The 18,298-nt window shown below is 36.2% G+C and overlaps 1 protein-coding gene across 1 annotated transcript in view; it reads left to right on the top strand.

Moving 5' to 3' along the window:
- Positions 1 to 1,867: 1,867 nt before the first annotated feature.
- Positions 1,868 to 18,298, top strand: part of LOC113232461 (E3 ubiquitin-protein ligase MARCH5) — a 31,154-nt gene continuing 14,723 nt past the window's right edge. The window contains exons 1-2 of the mRNA XM_026467201.1: positions 1,868 to 2,053; positions 14,313 to 14,558. Coding sequence (XP_026322986.1) covers positions 1,883 to 2,053; positions 14,313 to 14,558 — 417 coding nt within the window. The 5' untranslated portion in view covers positions 1,868 to 1,882. The remainder of the gene's footprint in view (positions 2,054 to 14,312; positions 14,559 to 18,298) is intronic.

Genomic DNA, 18,298 nt, shown 5'->3' with positions numbered 1-18,298 from the left:
CTCACAAAATTGCACAAAGAAATCCTCTACATCCGGTCCAGCCATGGGTGGAATTACATTTTTCATATATAGTACGTAATACATATCGATACCGTCACGTTGATAACTTTCCGTCTGTAGTATATTCATGAGAATCGAATTATTTTTATAGGCTTATTCTGTGTACGGACATGACATTAATGTGTGTTTTATCTGTGTATTTGATTTGTAAAAATAAGCCAGTGTTGTCGATTTTTGTTTGTGTGAGACCATAGTGACATAACGCAATATTGCATTTGAGTGTACCTGTTTGTAGTACTACCCCAATCTCAAAAAGTGGCAGAAAGTTTTGTTCGAGAAATAACGCTAATAATAAAAAATAAAATAAAAAATAAAATACTTTTATTTCAGACAACAAGTTCCATATTTTGTTAGTAATAATAATAAATAAAAAAGGACCTTATAAACTAGTGTTAGTAAATATTTGTATATCATCAATTGGTTAAATCACCCTCCTTACGAAGCATTGCCACATTGGAGAGGTGATCCTACCAGCTACAGTTTGTAGGATGCTGTTGGGGCTGTCCTAATGTTGGGGCTAATGGCACCTCCTATCCTATATGCTCTAAGGGTCGTATTCCAGAACGCCACTCAATGCTGCGGGACAGCTGGGCAATTTTCAAGTTTTGGGATAAATGTGAATGTAATAACTATAAGATTTCAGGTGAAAACCGAAACTTAGCAAGTTCTCTTTTGTGCAAAGTTACGTAATTTTATTCTTAATTTATTAATTTAGACTTACATTTTCGCATGTTTTCGGGATTTTATGTGATCGGATAAATTATTCTATCGCGTAACGAATAAGCCAATTCTTAAGATAATATCCTTAGGTGTATCCTATTTTTCTGTAAACCCGTTATTTAATAGTAAACTAGGTGTTTACTTAACCATTTGAACTAGGAAAACAATTTTTTCCGCTTCTCCTTTGGTGACTCGCCTAGCAATAATTCATAACTAATAAAAAAACATAGTTCTGAAAACAACAAACTAAACGTATTAAAGATTATAAGGCTTTCGTGTTTATTCACTAATTAATAATATTGCCATATTATTTTGTTTATATGTCATTTCTTTCAGAAGTAGTGAATGAACAATTTTTTGTGGATTCATATGACCATTTTCCCTTTTTATCTGCACTGGCATTTGAATTCTAGTGCTGTCATTGTTCATTTCTTTAAAGTGTAGCACCGCTAGTAGGTCCTTAAACTACTTTGGTTACTTTCTTTATCAACATTTATACATTTCGAATAATAAAATAGAAAAGTTCTTACTCGGAAACTAAACAATAAGCAATTATTAACACATGAAAAAAAAAAACAGAGTACCAAGTGACAGAAATATTTGCTGATGTAGCCGTAGCTTTATGATTGTAATAGTTTTTTATGTAGCCGAATCATTGGTACCAAGAATTCAAATTTCGATTGAGATTCATTCATTTCATTTCTCGTCTTTAATGTACGGTCTTCACGTGGTTTTCACTAACGCTGTCTCTTTCTAATGCTAAGTGAAAGACAATAAAAAAAAATGATGCGAGAATTCGTTGACATCTACGTGAGTCTATAAATTTTCCGTCATTTAAAAACATGGACCTCATTCACTTCAAATCAAAACCAAAACCATTCCATTCATTCATCCGTCATGTCATGAAGAAAACAGCTGTGTTGGGGACATTTTTACGAAAGTATTTTTATCGAATACGCGGAATTTAATGTTTTTGTTTTTATTAATCCGCGATAATTCAATAGTATCCGTCTAGGTTTAGCAGCATTGCAATACAAAATAGTGTTAAGGTTTCTACGTTTAGAGTGATTTTTAGTGTTGTATGTTGAAGACGTAGTTGACGATGTCGAGTGAAAAATCAACTGCTCCCGAGACTAGTGTGGGGAGTTCCCAGGCTTTACAGGCAGCGGATGAGGATAACGTGAAGTCCTGTTGGGTGTGCTTCGCCACGGAGGCAGACGACAGGCTGGCGGCGTGGGTGCAGCCGTGCAAATGCATTGGAACTACAAAATGGGTAAGTCCGCTAAGAAACTTGAAGGTCTTATTGGTAATCGTGCTTTACGTCCTTTTGAAACCGTTTTCCGGTAATATTGTTTACAATTTAATTACATGTTTCGAAGTTCGAAGAAGAAAATATTAGTTCAAATTTTTTTGTTTATGTATTTTCGTTGAATGCTGCCTGTGAGCGTAATAAATAAAGTTTGTTATGCGTAGTTTATTCCTTCGTATCTCTTAAAACAATGCAGATAAAATATAATGTAAAAATATATGTTTTACACAAGACGTTTAACAAAATTGCCTTTTGAATAAACATGTTTATTTGGAACACATGTTTGAACATTTCTTTATCAATGTTAATTTCCCAGAATATTCGAACCATAAATTAACTTTAAATTAGATAAACAGTTTGAAGATTGTTTTATTTAGCAAAATGTATATTGATAGGTAATTCACAACAACATCACCAATAGAAAATTGTAGTTGAGATAGTGACATGCCTAGCACTGCCACTGGTAGCCTCTCTGGAGTATTATTCATGTCACCTATACGTCTGGCACCTCCTGGGAAACAATCAGTGAGTATGGGTAATTTTTAGGTTACTTTTCCTTATTTAATTTCGGTGGCAATTTCTATTATTTGAATATTCTTGAATTTTATCCTGAAGTGTTACTTAATATTTGTGTGCATATTCCTGTAATATTAACTTTTCCTTTGTGGAAGCCGCAGATCCGAAATGGGCTTATTTCCGGTTCTTATGGACGGCCAATTAACTTCCGTAAGTTAAGAGTTAATATTTCACAGTAATAGACTTGAATATTTGACTAATAAAAAGTGCCATCGAAATTGAGTAGAGAATACTGGCCTAAAAATTTACTCGTACCTTATGCTAAATCTTTTTTTAAATTTCACACCTATTCCCTGGTCTCAAACTAGAGAATTCCATGTACGAGAGCAATGTAATTAATTTAGGAGCACTAACTAGAATGTCCCAATCAGAATCAATGTAGAAAATTTGGCTTCACAAATTGGTTCTACGAGGAATCGAACCTGGGTTCTCATCTAGCACCCACAATGCAAACTAATAGGCCTGTGAAGTCATTCTTTTTCTATGATGGCAAATACAACCTTCAGTGTGGCAGTTACTAATGGAATGGGTTATGTTGCTAATTTCTTGCCTACAATAATAGAGTGTATGCCATCAATGTGATTAGAAGAAAAAGATGACTCCTGCATTGAAAACGTAATCATTACCAATATCTATCTAGTAATCTGGAGTTGGTTGGTATGACTTGCTGAAACCACAATTCATTGTTAACCATCTCGATACCAGCAATTAACACTATGCTAACTTAAAAATTGCAACTTTTCGCCAGAGACTATGAAAGGGAAACTTGTGATAATTTTAGTTTTCAAACATATTATTAATGATTTTTTTACTATAGTGATATAAGCTGTTGCTTATTTTTGAATATAATATAAATTAGCTCTTCTTCTTTTAAATGTTATGGCTCCATCGAAATAATCAATGATTTTGCCAATGTCAAGTAAAAATAACTATGTACGGTAGTTTAATATTATTATAAAAATTATACAAAAAAAATGGCGATTTCACCAATGTCCTGTGAGAATTTTTTCCATAAATTAGCTCAATGATTTGCCACCTTGGCATAATTGACAATAGATTGACAAAGCAAAATTGACAAATTTGAGTTATCATAGTGATAATTGCTGGAGTAGATCTGTACAGTACATTATTTTACCCGGGCGGGAAGGTAAATACTTGTCAATGAGTTGACACTTTTAACAAGTCGCAGATGAGGTTTTGTGTAGAGGCCTTTAGTTTTGAACAGACCAATAATACTTACTTGATAAATACTGGCTACGATTATAACCAAATGCAAAGAAAAAATTTTTAATTTTTGTTTATCTAATTTGCCTCAAATGAAATATTCACCCATTATGTATGAGTTTGCAATAATCTTCACACTTGCAATAAAATGACTGCCTCCGTGGCCGAATGGTTTCTATGCCTCTCTATATCTATGGTTCTCCCGGCCCGGGAATCGAACCAGGAACCTCTGCGCGGCAGTTCAACGTGGTGATTGTTCGGTCACGGAGACAGTTTAGGCAGTGGTAGATATAAAATGCAAGTATTTATAAGGAAGCTAAGGAAATCCTCGAAGAAATCCTTTTCGTTCTGTTAGTTGTACCTCTGATTGTAATAATGAAGATCAAAAAGTGTTCAAGGATTGTATAGACCCTGAATAAGTCACCCTAATATGACTTTCAGACACATGGTGACAAACAGGTCATTCCATTTAAAGAAAAATACGTTAAAACCCTGAGAAGGTCTATTTGTTTGTTTCTTTATTTTGTTAATATAATAACTTTCTTTTAAATACATTTTAACCAAAACAGAGATAAATATAGTATATATAAGTTATCAACATATCAATGGCCTTCTGCAGTCCCGGCCTCTCTAAAACACCTTATTAATTAGAAAGAATGTTTTAAAAACCGGTGAATATTCATATTTTGCCAAAAGTCAATAAATCGTATAATGATCCTATATTTTCACATCATTATTTATATATTCTGAATACATACAGCTGCAGAAGTTTAAAAATTAACTATTTTGGTTTATGCCATTACTCCATGAAAGCAGCAAAATATTGGTGGATGTATCTGATATCAACATAACGTAAAATGACTCTTTGAGACATTTTATCATCACAGATTTCATATAAAGAGAACACAGCTGCAAGTATGTGTGTCAGACAATAAAAGAAGCAACATGATTGATTAAATGATAAAAATTTCACAATAATAATGGTTATTGACACATTCTATTTTTAACCTCAGACGCAGAAGGGAGTTTAAGTTTGAAGACTTTATCTGTACATCTTTGTGTCTGGTTGTATGTCTTTTTTTAGTTGAAGTCTAATTTACTCAGGAGGGTTATAGGCTATGTTCGATAAACATCAGTTCAGCTGTTCTAAGATCATCAGCTTGTTCCCCAGCTAGTGTAGGGATCTCAGTTATAAAATGAATACTTATTTTATTTCCACTTGTTGAATCAAGTTGCAATTTGGTATACTATGGAAATAATATTAATATTAATATTAGGATGTTACAATAATATGGCAAGCTTGATCTAATGCAACCAGTACAGACTGCACATTGCACAAGTCTATCATGTTACTGTTTGGTTCATGAAATTGGTCTCGATGAGTTGTTGGCTTAGTGCACAAAGGAGTCTCCCCTCACGACGTGCCATTCCTTTCCTGTGCGTCTGGCGCGCCTTGGGCAACAATCGGCGGGTACTTTGCCCCGAACGGCGGGTACTTTGCCCCGATTGGCGAATACTTTACACCGATTGGCGAACCCTTTCACAACGGCGGCAGGCATTGTGGCGTATGCTTCGATACGATAAGAAGAAGAAGCTTGCGAAGAAACTTAATTTTAATAATAATAATAATAATAACGCACACACTCAGCATAGCCCCTATGCTGAGTGTGTAATTTTATAAGACTTGAGTCTTATAAAATTACCATATTGATCACTAGATTTTAAGGTTATCGTGATTATTTATTTTGTTTCCTACTATGAATTATACATTTTGGACTATAATGACGTATAAAGGGTGACTCATAGTTGAATGACTGCCTCATGACCATGGAGTGGGGAATCTTTCTCAATGTTCAGGAAAATAATAAGAGGCCATGCCCTTGTAATAAATTATAAATAGTGATAATGATTTCATTAGCAACTAGCTATCTAGCTGAACTGAAGAAAGAGCTTATGGTAATGTCATGACTTTACTACCATGATTTTCGTTATATATTTTTTGGTAGAAGTGGAGGTCCTTGTGAAAGAGTTCGTCTAAGGAAGTACTGCCATCTTATTTATATATTTCTGCCGCCAAGCAGTAATGTCATCGTTGCTGTGTTCCGGTTTGGTAGGGTAAGGGTGCTGGTGAAAATACAAGCACATGGGACTTGTCAACTTATGTGTCAGGGTGGCGGGCGCATTGGCAGTGCCTCTAAGATCTTTGTGATTTAAAGCTCTGAGTGGCAACTAATTTTTCGCAGTGCCCTGCAACTGTTATGGATAGGCGTGTCGCTTACCACCAGCCGCACGACTTATTCGTCCTGTCACTTGGTATCATGATTTTTTTTTGTGTAAATACTCTAGTTGTTATTATTGACAAAAGATCGATCACAAAGGAAAATTCCTTCGATCTAACTGCTCCGCACCACTCTTAACCAACAGTCTCGATCTGTAGCTCAGTTGGTTAAGAGTGGTGGCCTTGGCATGGCAACAGACACTGGTTCGAGTTCAGTCAGATGAAAGAAATTTTTCTTTATATTCGATTTTCGGATCAATAATTCCGTACCTGGGGAGCATTACACTGTAAGTGTTGTTTTTGTAATTTTATAGAGGACGCGATTTTGTGTCGAAATGCAGCATATACAACATTCAGAATGGCTTGAAATAAAACTAATTGAGTTTTAATAACCTTTCGAGCTACCCTAATTGTCGTACAAATTGCTTTTCGACACAAAATCGCTTCCCCCGTAAAATTACAAAAATGGCGCTTACAGTGTAATGCTTCAGGTACGGAATTTAAAAATGATGTCAAATTCTTTATTTCCGATAAGGGACTCTGCTGCATGCTTACCTTTTATGTTGGAGATTCCGAGTTCGATTCTCACAGTGTCCTTTACACATCGATACTGCCAATGAATATTACGCCAACTTTATTTTTTTTAGTAGTTTTCTATTATTTTTGTAAATAGCCATATTTATTTACTTATACTATGTTACCGAATTTTGTGGAAAGAAAATACAAGACAAAAAACAAAATTCGAAAAAAAGAATCTTGTAAAAAAATGAAACGAAAAACAAAAAAAACGGAACAGGTCTAAAAATTAATAATAACAAACAGTAATGTTAACATTAGTGAAGTGTACATCATAACGTTTGCTTTAAGAAAAACATAATTGACAATCGACGAGACCATATCGGAGAAGGTTCCATGCGTCTTCGAAGATTCATGAAGTCCTCGACTCGTATTGTGTGGCGGTCTAACGTTAAAGCCTCTGCTTACTACTGTCATGGCAACGAATATGGGTTGACGAAGATGATAATAAGTCCTTGATCACGGCCGACTATGTCATTGCTGGGGAATACCACATCTCCTAAAATTAATATTTTTAGGTCATGGGAGAGGTGAGAATCTAAAATAGATAATAATAAAGATAGTTAGTAACAAAGTTAGTTCACGTAAGTGCACGGAAAATATAATAGGAACTAGTGGTAATAAAAATGCAATACATTCTACACTTTGTATGGTCAGATTCTTAATCATCTACACTCACCGACACATTTAGGAGAACAAAAATATAAGGTTTATATTTAAATTAATAAGAATTAGACATAATCACGTAAAATAGCAATTAAATTAACATGATTTAAATCGGTTTGAATTTTTTAAGATTTTGTGAAGAAGCAGAAACAGCCGAAAATTCAAACAGTAAACTGTTGATTGAATCAAAGTTTAATAAATTAAAAAAGTTTTTCTACTTAAGTTTACGAAATTTACAAGAATGCAAAGTTAACCTCGAACCATTCAATTAACTTGTATTAGTAGGAACTTAAATCAGATTAATGAAGAACAAAAGAAAGACCATCGACATTTTTATTGTTTGTAACTGAATCCGGAGGAAGACGTTGCGTCTGTCATACAGTTTTATTTAAAATTATTACGAACGCTAAAGTTCAACCTTATCCTAAATGTTCCTTGTCTAATAATGATACCTAATTTTAAGATAGCATGCAATTGTATTGCTCCAATAAAGATCTAAAATTCTTTTGATCGTATCGATGGCATACACTAAAACGTTTACCATCATGGTAAAAGGATTTGCCAATCCGGTATTCGCCGATTGTTGCTCAGGGTGCGCCAGATGTACAAGAAAGGAAAATGGTACGTCGTTCGGGGAGGCGTTCGTGCATGATACAGTAAGAGGCCAGAATTTAAAAAAAGTACTATTTTTTAGGATTTTACTAATGCCCGCTAAATGTGCCGGTGTGTGTACTTTGTTTTGTTACACTCAATCGATTAGTACTCAGAGCAAAGTTGCGGGCAACGGCTAGTAAATATAGTATGTTTGTACTTCACATCTGTAGAAGTAAATATTGTTACAGTTCATTGATATTTGACTGTTTGTTATGAACCGTTTTCATCTGAGAGCAAGAGACAGGTAAAAATAAATCTTTTCTTCGTTTTCCTCAAGGGGTATTGGATCTTTTTTGTTTGATAACGTTTGCTGAATAATCTCTTTGCTGATTGATTTAAGCTGGGGTTAAAGTACTGCGCCAATCCTTTTGTTTTTTAAGATAATTTTTTCGATAATTCTTGTTGTTTCTTGCTTTCTTACAACAGCGAAATCTTATCAAAGCATACTGAGTACATATCGCACTGCTATTACAATAGTGTTGTAACTCAAAATATGTGAAATTTAGTATTATGTCATTACTGAACGTAAATTTAAATTTTATTCTTTACACGTAAAAAACCGTCGTTACAATATAGTAAGAAACAGTCAAAAGATAACTTTTAACTCAAAATGAGACACACTGTATGTGAGCTATTTCTGGCCAAAACAATCCTTATTCAAAAGCATGAAATTATTTTTTCAATTTTTTTTTTAAATATATTTGAGAAATTGTTTAAGTGTCTATAATAAACTATAACATATAAATTTTAATGATTTTTTGGAGGAAGTGAGTAATTCGTTTTTCGTCTATTCTGAGAAAGTCCTTTTTTTTGAGTTAATACACTATTGTATTAACAGTGCGATATAATTTTTGTTGAAAAACAATTTTTTTTTAGTGAAGTTCCCAACTCGCATTGGGTCAGCTATTGGGAACTAAAATCCTCGCCTGAGAGGAGACTCCTGGCCTCTGCTGGGACGTATAAATGGGTTGATAATGATGGTCGTAAAATAAACTTTCCCTAAACCTATTGCACGATCTTCTTTGCTTGATCCTTTCAAACGACGTGTCAAGTACCACTTCCTCAGCTCTTTCCGTCTTTTCTTCCCTTGACCTTCACTATTTCCTCATTAATTAAAGTATTAATTTCCTGTACATATCTTACATATAAATAAATATTATCGTTATTTATTATTGATGACCTTGGTGGTCTAACGGTTTGCATACAAAACAGATGAGAGTGCATTGATTGCAATTTCAGTGTAAAGTCAAAACGTTTAAAGGTATTGATAGCATTGAACTTCAAACGATATGCCAATAAGGTACAGTTTTTAAACTATAATATAGTTTATTATATTAACTGTTCAAAATGTGTTATTTCGTTTTAAATTGGAAACTACGACCAGTCATTGCTAAGATTTCATAGTATTTCAAATTAAGAACGTGTGAGTTTTGGTGACATCGGTAGTAATCGAGGCTTAAGCCACTTCCCTTGGTTTTATTTTGGTGAAGAAAAAGAAGAAGTGTCTCGTGTTCAATTCCCGGTAGGACCTATTAAATTGGTCTGGTGTTCCGGGCAGTGCCCCGTAGTAAATTCCGTTCTACTCTAGTATTCATAGCACAGGGATTTTCCTTTTTGAGATCAGGTACTTGGAGTGGTTATCTGGTAATATGCCAGACATAATTATAATATATGACTAGTGTTCTATATGTATTTTTGATAATCATTCTTATTGTTTGTTTTTATTTGTTTTTTCAGCCAAGGTAGCGTTTGTGGACCTAATCAAATAAATGTATTTTCTTTCCTCTTTCTGCTTTTCATTGTAGTTTTTAACGTGCAATGATGAATATTCCATTAATTAATTCATTCCCAAACTTCAGTGGAATAACATAATGTTTATATAGAGGAAAATGGAGACGGGCAGGACACGTTGCTAGGTGGTACAACGACTAATGGACCAAGGCGGTCACTGAGTGGTACCCGGTAGGTGGTCGGACGAAAAATGAGTCTCGCACAGGACCGATGGACCTGGCATTCAAAAGAGGAGGCTAATACCAGCAGAGGGTGTTAACGGGCAGAGATGATGATGATATAGGGGATGATATAAATAGTTGTAGCAGTGAGAAGTGTGTGAAAGAGTTCGACTAGTAAAGTACTGCCACCTTACCTACTTCTGCCAAGCAGTAATGTGAGTATTACTGCGTGGGTGCTGGTGAAATACAGGCCGTCATGTGCACTTGTCAACTTATATCTCAAGGGTGACGGGCGCAGTGACGGTGACCCTCAGATCTTTGCGACATAAAGCTCTGAGTGGCACTGCAACTGCTACGGACAGGCGTGACGCTTACCGCCAGGCCAACGATTTGTTCGTACCGACACTTGGTATCGTAAAAAAAATGTATGATGGTTTTTTTTTTTTTTTTTTTTTTTTTTTATAATAACGCACACACTCAACATAGCCCCACACTAGGGAAACCCTGTGTCGCGGGTGCCATGGACACACATAGACAACCACAAATTACACCCAAACTCACGAGAGAAATAAATGTAGGCCATACAAATATTTCTCCCGGCCCGGGAATCGAACCTGGGACCTCTGCGTGGCAGTCCGGCATGGTAACCGTTCGGCCACAGAGGCAGTTAAAGGTTAGTGAAGATAATAATTTCAGATTGCAATGACTTATTCTGTCAGTTTAGTTAGAAGTAACACACTTCCAGTTCAATAGATTTAAAGCCATTCATTCTAATCATACACTTTCACATAGGATATTTAGGTGAAATTTTGGATCTTGTGCTGAGTACGCTAACGAATGTGAATGTAGGCTTAGCACAGGATCTACTTAGTAAGCCTGATCATTACCATCCTAATTTGCTGATAGATGTTACAGACTCATGCTGTCTTACTTATTTGCCAATGACTTATGTCATGTTAATGACAGTATAATTTTTACAAACCAGATTATGATGCTGTGATTGCTGACCTTGTTAGGGTCCATTGGAACTTGGAATTTGAGGAATATCTGCATATTCCTATATGTAAATGGAATGGTTTCTTTATTTTATGTTGTGGTTAATAGGATCGTTGACAAATTTGTTCGTAAGAAACGGACAACCAACAGTAAATATCCACTCTCGTTTCCCAGAAATCTTCTAAATTATTAACTGTGAAGAATAAAATGAGACAACGTTGCCATAAGTACAATAATCTAAGGGACACATTCGAATACGATCTACTTCGTGAACAATGTGATAAGCTACAGCAGAATTGTTACAAAAAGTATAAGACCAGAATTGAAACTGACGTACTAAAACATCCTAAGCTCTTTTGGCACTATATTAGGAACAAGCGAGGGGGTAGTTCGTTATTACCAAGTACTTTGTGCTTAAACTCAGTCACTGCCAATACTGGACCCGAAGTAGCAAATTTGTTTGTTGACAATTTTTTCATCGGTTTCCACGAACTACGCTATAAAGTCTAGAATAGTTCATTCGTTCAATGGACAAATTTTGCCCTTCCCCCGATTTAATTACGTTGACGTACTTAAAAAGCTTAAAGGATTAGATATTAGCAATGGTGCAGGTCCAAACGGTATTCCTCCATACTTTCTAAGACGATGTGCAGAAGTCCTAGTTTCTCCTCTGACACAGATTGTTAACCGTTCATTGATAGATGGCAGATTTCCTGTAGAGTGGAAGAAGGCGAGAATTATTCCGGACATTACTGGTGAAATCGATAAAGGTGGATGCTGTCTACACAGACTTTAGTAGCGCATTTGATAAAGTTCCTCACTCATTATTATTGGTAATCCATTGAAATGGGTTATAATTCGGCACTTTGGGTAAAAACCCGGTTGAAACCCTTGCGAACTGACTGGGTTTTTATCCTCTGATTACAATGAAATAATTTTATCTTATTTTTCCGATTATTATGTTATTGTTATTAACGTGTTACATGTATTGCAAAACACCATATCTTAGATAAGATACACATAAAAAGGAGAGATGTAATTATACCTAAAATTGTTACATATTCAATTTGTATTGTGACTTATTTGGGTGATTTCTGGTTTTTGATTATTGGGGATATTTTAAGTTAGGTTGTGATTGTGTGGTGAGTCACTTTAAATTTTATTCATCAGTACATATTGATAAATTTGTTTTTAGCATACACATTATATTCTCGAAAATCGATTTTGAAAACGTTTCGACGTTCATTACATTATCATATTCAGAAGTAAGTATCCCCCTGTCCTGTTAATAACAAATTTAGTCCACCCCCCCTTTGTGTATGTCGTATGTAAATATATTAATTATTACGTAACTCAAAAAATTTTAAGAATCCAGAGGCAAAAATTATCCTGTAGAATTGTTTTGTACGAAGTATTATAGAATATGGATCTATAGTCAGGCGTCCTGATTACGCAATATACACGCTTAGGCTGGAGAGGATACAGAAACGCTTTATTTGTAACCTGATCTATACGGCTGGTGTGGCTAAAACAATTCGCTCATATAAATCAAGACTGATAATGTTCAAAATGGTATCGCTTGAAAAGCGCAGAGATAGAGAATACCGATTTCCGTTTCAAATTAATAGCGACATCTCTAGCCAGGGCTGGTAGCTGTAATGGTATTTTACTGGGTGACGAAATACTTTCAAAGATTTCTCATAGATGGCGCAACGGCTAAAAAGTCTTTTAAAAGCAAGTACTAAGATCCGATAAACACTGGCTTAGTTGGCATAGCGTTTGGCACGGTTTGCTAGAAGACGTCGGATCGAATCCGGCCGGATCGAAGGAATTTTTTCTAAGTGTTCGTTCTTTGTATTAATAATTATAACAAAACTAGTAAGTTCATAAAAAATAAATGAATATCGTAGTGCTAAAACATCCAGACATTCAATAAAATATTTAAAGCGCAGAGAACTTTTGAACCTTCGTTTCTTACACAAAATTTTAAATAAGAAAATTGATTGCCCGCAATCGACAGCAATGTTCAAATTTACAATTCCGAGCTCAAAGATAGCCTTGTCGTAAGAATGTTGCCCTTCTATCGCCACCATTTAGAAAAGAGTCTGCTGTCTGTCTAGATTACACTATGAGCACATGCCACAGTGGATATGTTCTCGGACTCGCTAACCGGTCTCCGTAGAGCAATAATTAGCTTGTAAACATCTTATCTATAAGTATTATTAATGATTTTCATGTTTTTATCTATATTGTTCTCTGTTTCATTTGTAATTGTATTCGATTTCATAGCACTTATATATTAAGACTAACCTGCTCAATGCAAGTTGTATTTTATCTGTCACTAGTTGTGCATTTTGCACATGTTATTTGATGTAAAAAAAGTAGTATCGGGTAAATAGTATCAATAGAAACTAAAGTGATGACAAAAGTATCGATACCTTGAGGTATCGATATATCTCAAGGTATCGATACTTTTGTCATATCTATATTTTTCTGCTAACTAAAGCGGCTAAGTGACAAAATAGTTTTTTGAAATATCATGTAAATGATAACCCAGTTTTAGAAATTTGAAATTGTTTTATGATATTTCAATTATGCATCGTTTAGAGTAAGTTCCGATAAATCGAACACGTTGACTAATTTTAACTGTTTTTAAAAGACAATTTTGTACTCTATCTTTTTCTGTTTAAAACGAATATTTGACCATTTGTCACTTAGCCGTGTTTTGCTTAGTGGACGGCAGTTTTGTCCTGCAGATTTTTTTACACGTGACGAACACTAAGAAATGATTACGAAACGAAAACGAAAATGTTAATTCAAACGTTTGTAATTATTTTTCATCAATCTCATTCTTATAAAGAGGCAAAGGGTGGCATACCCTATAAATCCATGTCATTTGTGATGAAGGTTTGCCATTTAAAAAAAAAATCGCTGGGTGGCTCGGCGGCGCTATGATATTAGGTATCCTAAGTAGGAATTTCGAAATTCGAAACTATACGATACATTTCAAAAAGTATTACCAGAAAGTATCGAGTACAAAAGTATCGGTATCAAAAGGAAAAGTACTCGATATCAAAAAGTATTGATACTTTGTCCTATCCGTCCTATGCATAGAGACCCGCTCTATGCATAGGACGGGAACGTTAACGTTAGCACTTTTGTCTCAAAGCGGCGTGGATTGAAAAGTCAAGGGTTGCGTGACTAACGATGTTGCACTCCGCCTGAGTTGTGGTACACTTCGAGATGAACGTGTTAAGATGAGCATTTAGTGATCCCTGTGTAATTCAGGCAATTGTTTCAGGTACACCAAAGCTGCTTGCAGAGGTGGGTGGACGAGAAACAGCGTGGCAACATCACGAGAAAGGTGCTCTGTCCGCAGTGTAAAGCGGAGTATATTGTAGTGTTCCCATCAATGGGAGCCTTCGTCGCGCTACTCGATGCCTTGGAGGAAATCACCCATAAGATCTGCCCGTTCATCGCTGGCGGAGTTCTTTTGGGTTCAATCTATTGGATCGCCATCACTTATGGAGCTGTTACAGTTATGCAGGTAAGTACCCGTGGTTCGGCCACTTTAGATGATATAATTAAGTATAATATTAATAATAACGCACACACCAGCCCCGCACTAGGGCAACACTGCGTCGCCGGTGCCGTGGACACGCACATAGAAAATCACAAATTACATCCCAGCCCAGTTACTTACACGACGCGAAAGTTTTCGCGCGGGCCCCACATGGCGTCCGCCCAGTTACTACGCTTTCACGTACATTAATGGCGAATCTGAATTCTATTTACTAGGCAACAACAGTTAAATTAAACAGTTAAGTTAAATTAAAATAATACAACCGCGCGGGCACAGCGCGGCCGCCGCGTGGTCCAAAGAAAAGCCAAGCTCGCTAGAGCGCCCGAGACGCTCATTTAACTTAAAACGTAAAAGCTAAACAAATATAGCGTATTTTGCTATGACAGTTAGATGCACGCGGTCACTGCGCGGCGGCCCCGTGGCGTAAGCGCGATGAAATTCGTATTGAATAAACACTTAGGGCCTAGTTCCCACTATGCACAACCGGCGAGTTCGGCGGGTCGATAAAACTATCGGAAAGGCCAGTGGCTGTACAATTTATATGAAGCTATTCACTTTACGCCGGACCCGGCAAGAATGCCAAGCTCGGCATTGTTTCCGGAGCGTTTGTCACTGCAGACCGAATGACGACGAAAGTCGTCCCAATAAATCATCAAAAGAGGATGCTGTCATTCGAAAATAATTGAAGAACTTTGACTCGTCACTTCTCAGTTGGCCTATTAAAAATCTTTCCCGTAATATAGGATATACCTAATGTTCTCTTTTTACTGTATTAAGCCTTCAAAGATACCACCACAACACCACAATTTCGTCGTCTATCGTGCGCAGTGGTCTGAATTCGACTGAGGTGAGTACTTTAGTTTCCGGTTTTCTTGCGATATCCCGCTTAATGTGAACACCTAGTCCGGGTGCCGGTTTCCCGGCGAATTCGCCGGTCCGACGTAGTGGGAACTAGGTCTTAGAGTGACAAATTCGGTGATGAGTCCAGTTTATATAATTATAAAAATGTGGTTTGTCTATGTGTGCATCCATGGCACCTTTGACGCAATGTTTCCCTTGTGCGGGGCTATGAGTGTGTGCGTGTGAACGTTATTTCCCAATTGGTCCTACCGGAAATCTGACCCGGGACCTCTTCATCCACAGTATAAATTATTGGATCACCGAGGTGGTCAAATTGTTTACCTTTGCTACCTCGTTTACCTTTATTATTAAAATTTCCGTCAATGGCGTTGAATGGTCAAGATATTTAAATAGATATATATATATTTACGTCAAACCGGTCTTGGTTTGCTTTGTTTGGCACCTCGTTCTTTTAATACTTTAGACCAGTTTTCCTTCATCGGTTATTCTTGCCATTCGCCGAGGTTGTACAAATTAGCGTACACTCCGTTTGCTTGCCCAGATTTCAGATGTCGAAATTATGTATTTGTATAATAATATACCGTATTCGAACATATGCTATTACTCGAGGACGCTTCTTTAGCACAATGGCTTTATAATTTCACTGGAACATGAATTATTTTTTTTAGCAAATTACACTTTAAGTGGCGGTAATCATTTTACGGCGTGGTCGTCTCAGTGCTTACCGCTTTGAGCATTTTGCAACCGGAAGGCGCAGTGTACTATGAACTTAAGTCGAAGACCATGCGCATAGTGTTTCTTTTTTAACCGACCTCAAAAAAGGAGGAGGTTTTCAATTCGACTGTATTTTGTGTGTGTATGTTAAGCGATAACTCTTCGATTCAATTAGTGAACCGATTTTTATGGTTCTTTTTCTTGGAAAGACGGTATCTCAGAAGTGGTCCCATTTAAATTTGAAGAAAATACTCCACCTATAAGGGTGACAAACAAGTTGAATGACTTTTGAGTTCGGTTTTTTTAGTACTCTGTACTGAGATTATTTATATTAACGAACAAGGTGCGCCTGACGGTAAGTGACACGCCTGTCCATGGAAGTAGCAGTGCCACTCAAGAGTTTTAATTCGCTAAGATTTGAGGGGCACTGTAATTTCACCAGCACCTTTACCTCCTGTTCACACGACATTGCACTGCAAGTTTTTTTGCAGTATAAATCCAAACCGAATAAACAGTGGCGCATACATTATGATAGAATAATTCACACGTCGTTTGTACTGCAAAAACACACATAGTTATATAAGTTTATCGAATACTGACTGGTAATGGTCACATTACTGCTTGGCGGCAGAAATAGGTAAGGCGGCAGTATTTCCCTGGACGAACTCTTTTCATAAGGAGCTCTACTGCTTCTAAAACTATGTGTTCAAAAACCTGTCAGATGAGACATTTTGAGTGAAGCTTAGCAAGCGATGCGTTATAGAAGAATAGAGAATTAGAGAGATTATGGAGTGTCTCCAGATCAGTGATAAAGATAATCCACTAAATTAGAAAGATTTCTAATTTCTCGGTCGGGCCAATACCTTACCCCGCCATGTGCAATTCAATTTCTCATGTAATTAATGGCCTTGTGTGAACGTGCATCCTGAGCCACGCCACTAGTTTACCTTGTCGTTTAATAAAGAATCTTGAAGAAACTGACTGTGATATTAACTTACGTGTAGATTACGTTGCTAATTTGTACTTTTCGCTAGACTGACTTAATGGCTTGGCTTTGTGGAATGGCTCGTCAATTGGCCCCGTGTAAATGGGTCATTACAGACACAGGTTCGTGTCCTGTCAGATCGAAGGAATTTTTATTATTTTTAATTTGCCTTGGAAGCATTAAACAATCATTTTGAAATATACGTTACCATGCACACTATGCCATCAAAAAAAAAACAGCTATTAATTCCGTGTCTTATCTGACAGGATTTTCGAACACTGTGCATGCGTACTGTAGCGTGGACAGCTCTATGTTCAGCTGGTATTTATTATTTAAATTCAACTCAATGCCGCTTACTATAAAAACTGTTCAAAGTCCAAGTTGTAAATCTCAGCGAGCTCTTGACAATGAGTTGTAATTAGTCAAGGAAACTCTGCTACTGCTAAGTATGCAACAACATTGAAAAAAAAAGCAAAGATACGCCCTCTTATTAACAGACTTCAAAATACGAGGAGGTTCACAATGCGACTGCATTTTTTTCTTTTTTGTGTGTTTGTGATGTGATTACTCGATTTCGATGATTCCTTTATTTGGTTTAAAAGGGGGTACCTCAGTAGTGATTCCATTCAAATTTGAAGAAGACGGTAAACTTAAATGGGGGTGGAATCCAGTTTATTGAATTTCACCCACTTCCCGTTTATCGATTTCAACAAAATTTTGCACATAAAAATGGAAGTAAATTAATTTGCTACTCCGCGAACCCAGTGAAAGTTAAATCGTGCAAAATAGCTGCACTTGTGTTGAATATTTTTTTCATGCAGTTAATTTTCCTACCGGGAGGGTAGGGTTAAAGATGGAATAGTAAAGAAAAAAAACGAAATAACGATTCATGTGTGTGATAATCGGTTTGAAATCTTAGAACTAGAATAATCATGTGTGTTAGTCAGTGGCGTGGCGTGAAAATTGTCTTTAGTAAAGCTGGAGTAGAGCAAAACAAACCCACCTTCACAAAAAGTGGCTCGTTGAAAAAGCACCACATTTTTTAACACTCAAGATACTAGTACACTTAATTTCACTAGTTAAGTTATTCCACACATAAAATTACACACATTAGTGAATTACTACTAAAACGTGTGAAATTTTA

This window comes from Hyposmocoma kahamanoa, unplaced genomic scaffold (assembly GCF_003589595.1).
Source record: "Hyposmocoma kahamanoa isolate Upper Pololo Valley unplaced genomic scaffold, ASM358959v1 76, whole genome shotgun sequence".
Lineage (NCBI taxonomy): Eukaryota > Metazoa > Arthropoda > Insecta > Lepidoptera > Cosmopterigidae > Hyposmocoma > Hyposmocoma kahamanoa.
The sequence above is the reverse complement of the archived record's forward strand: the minus strand, read 5'-3'. Positions and strand labels throughout refer to the sequence as shown.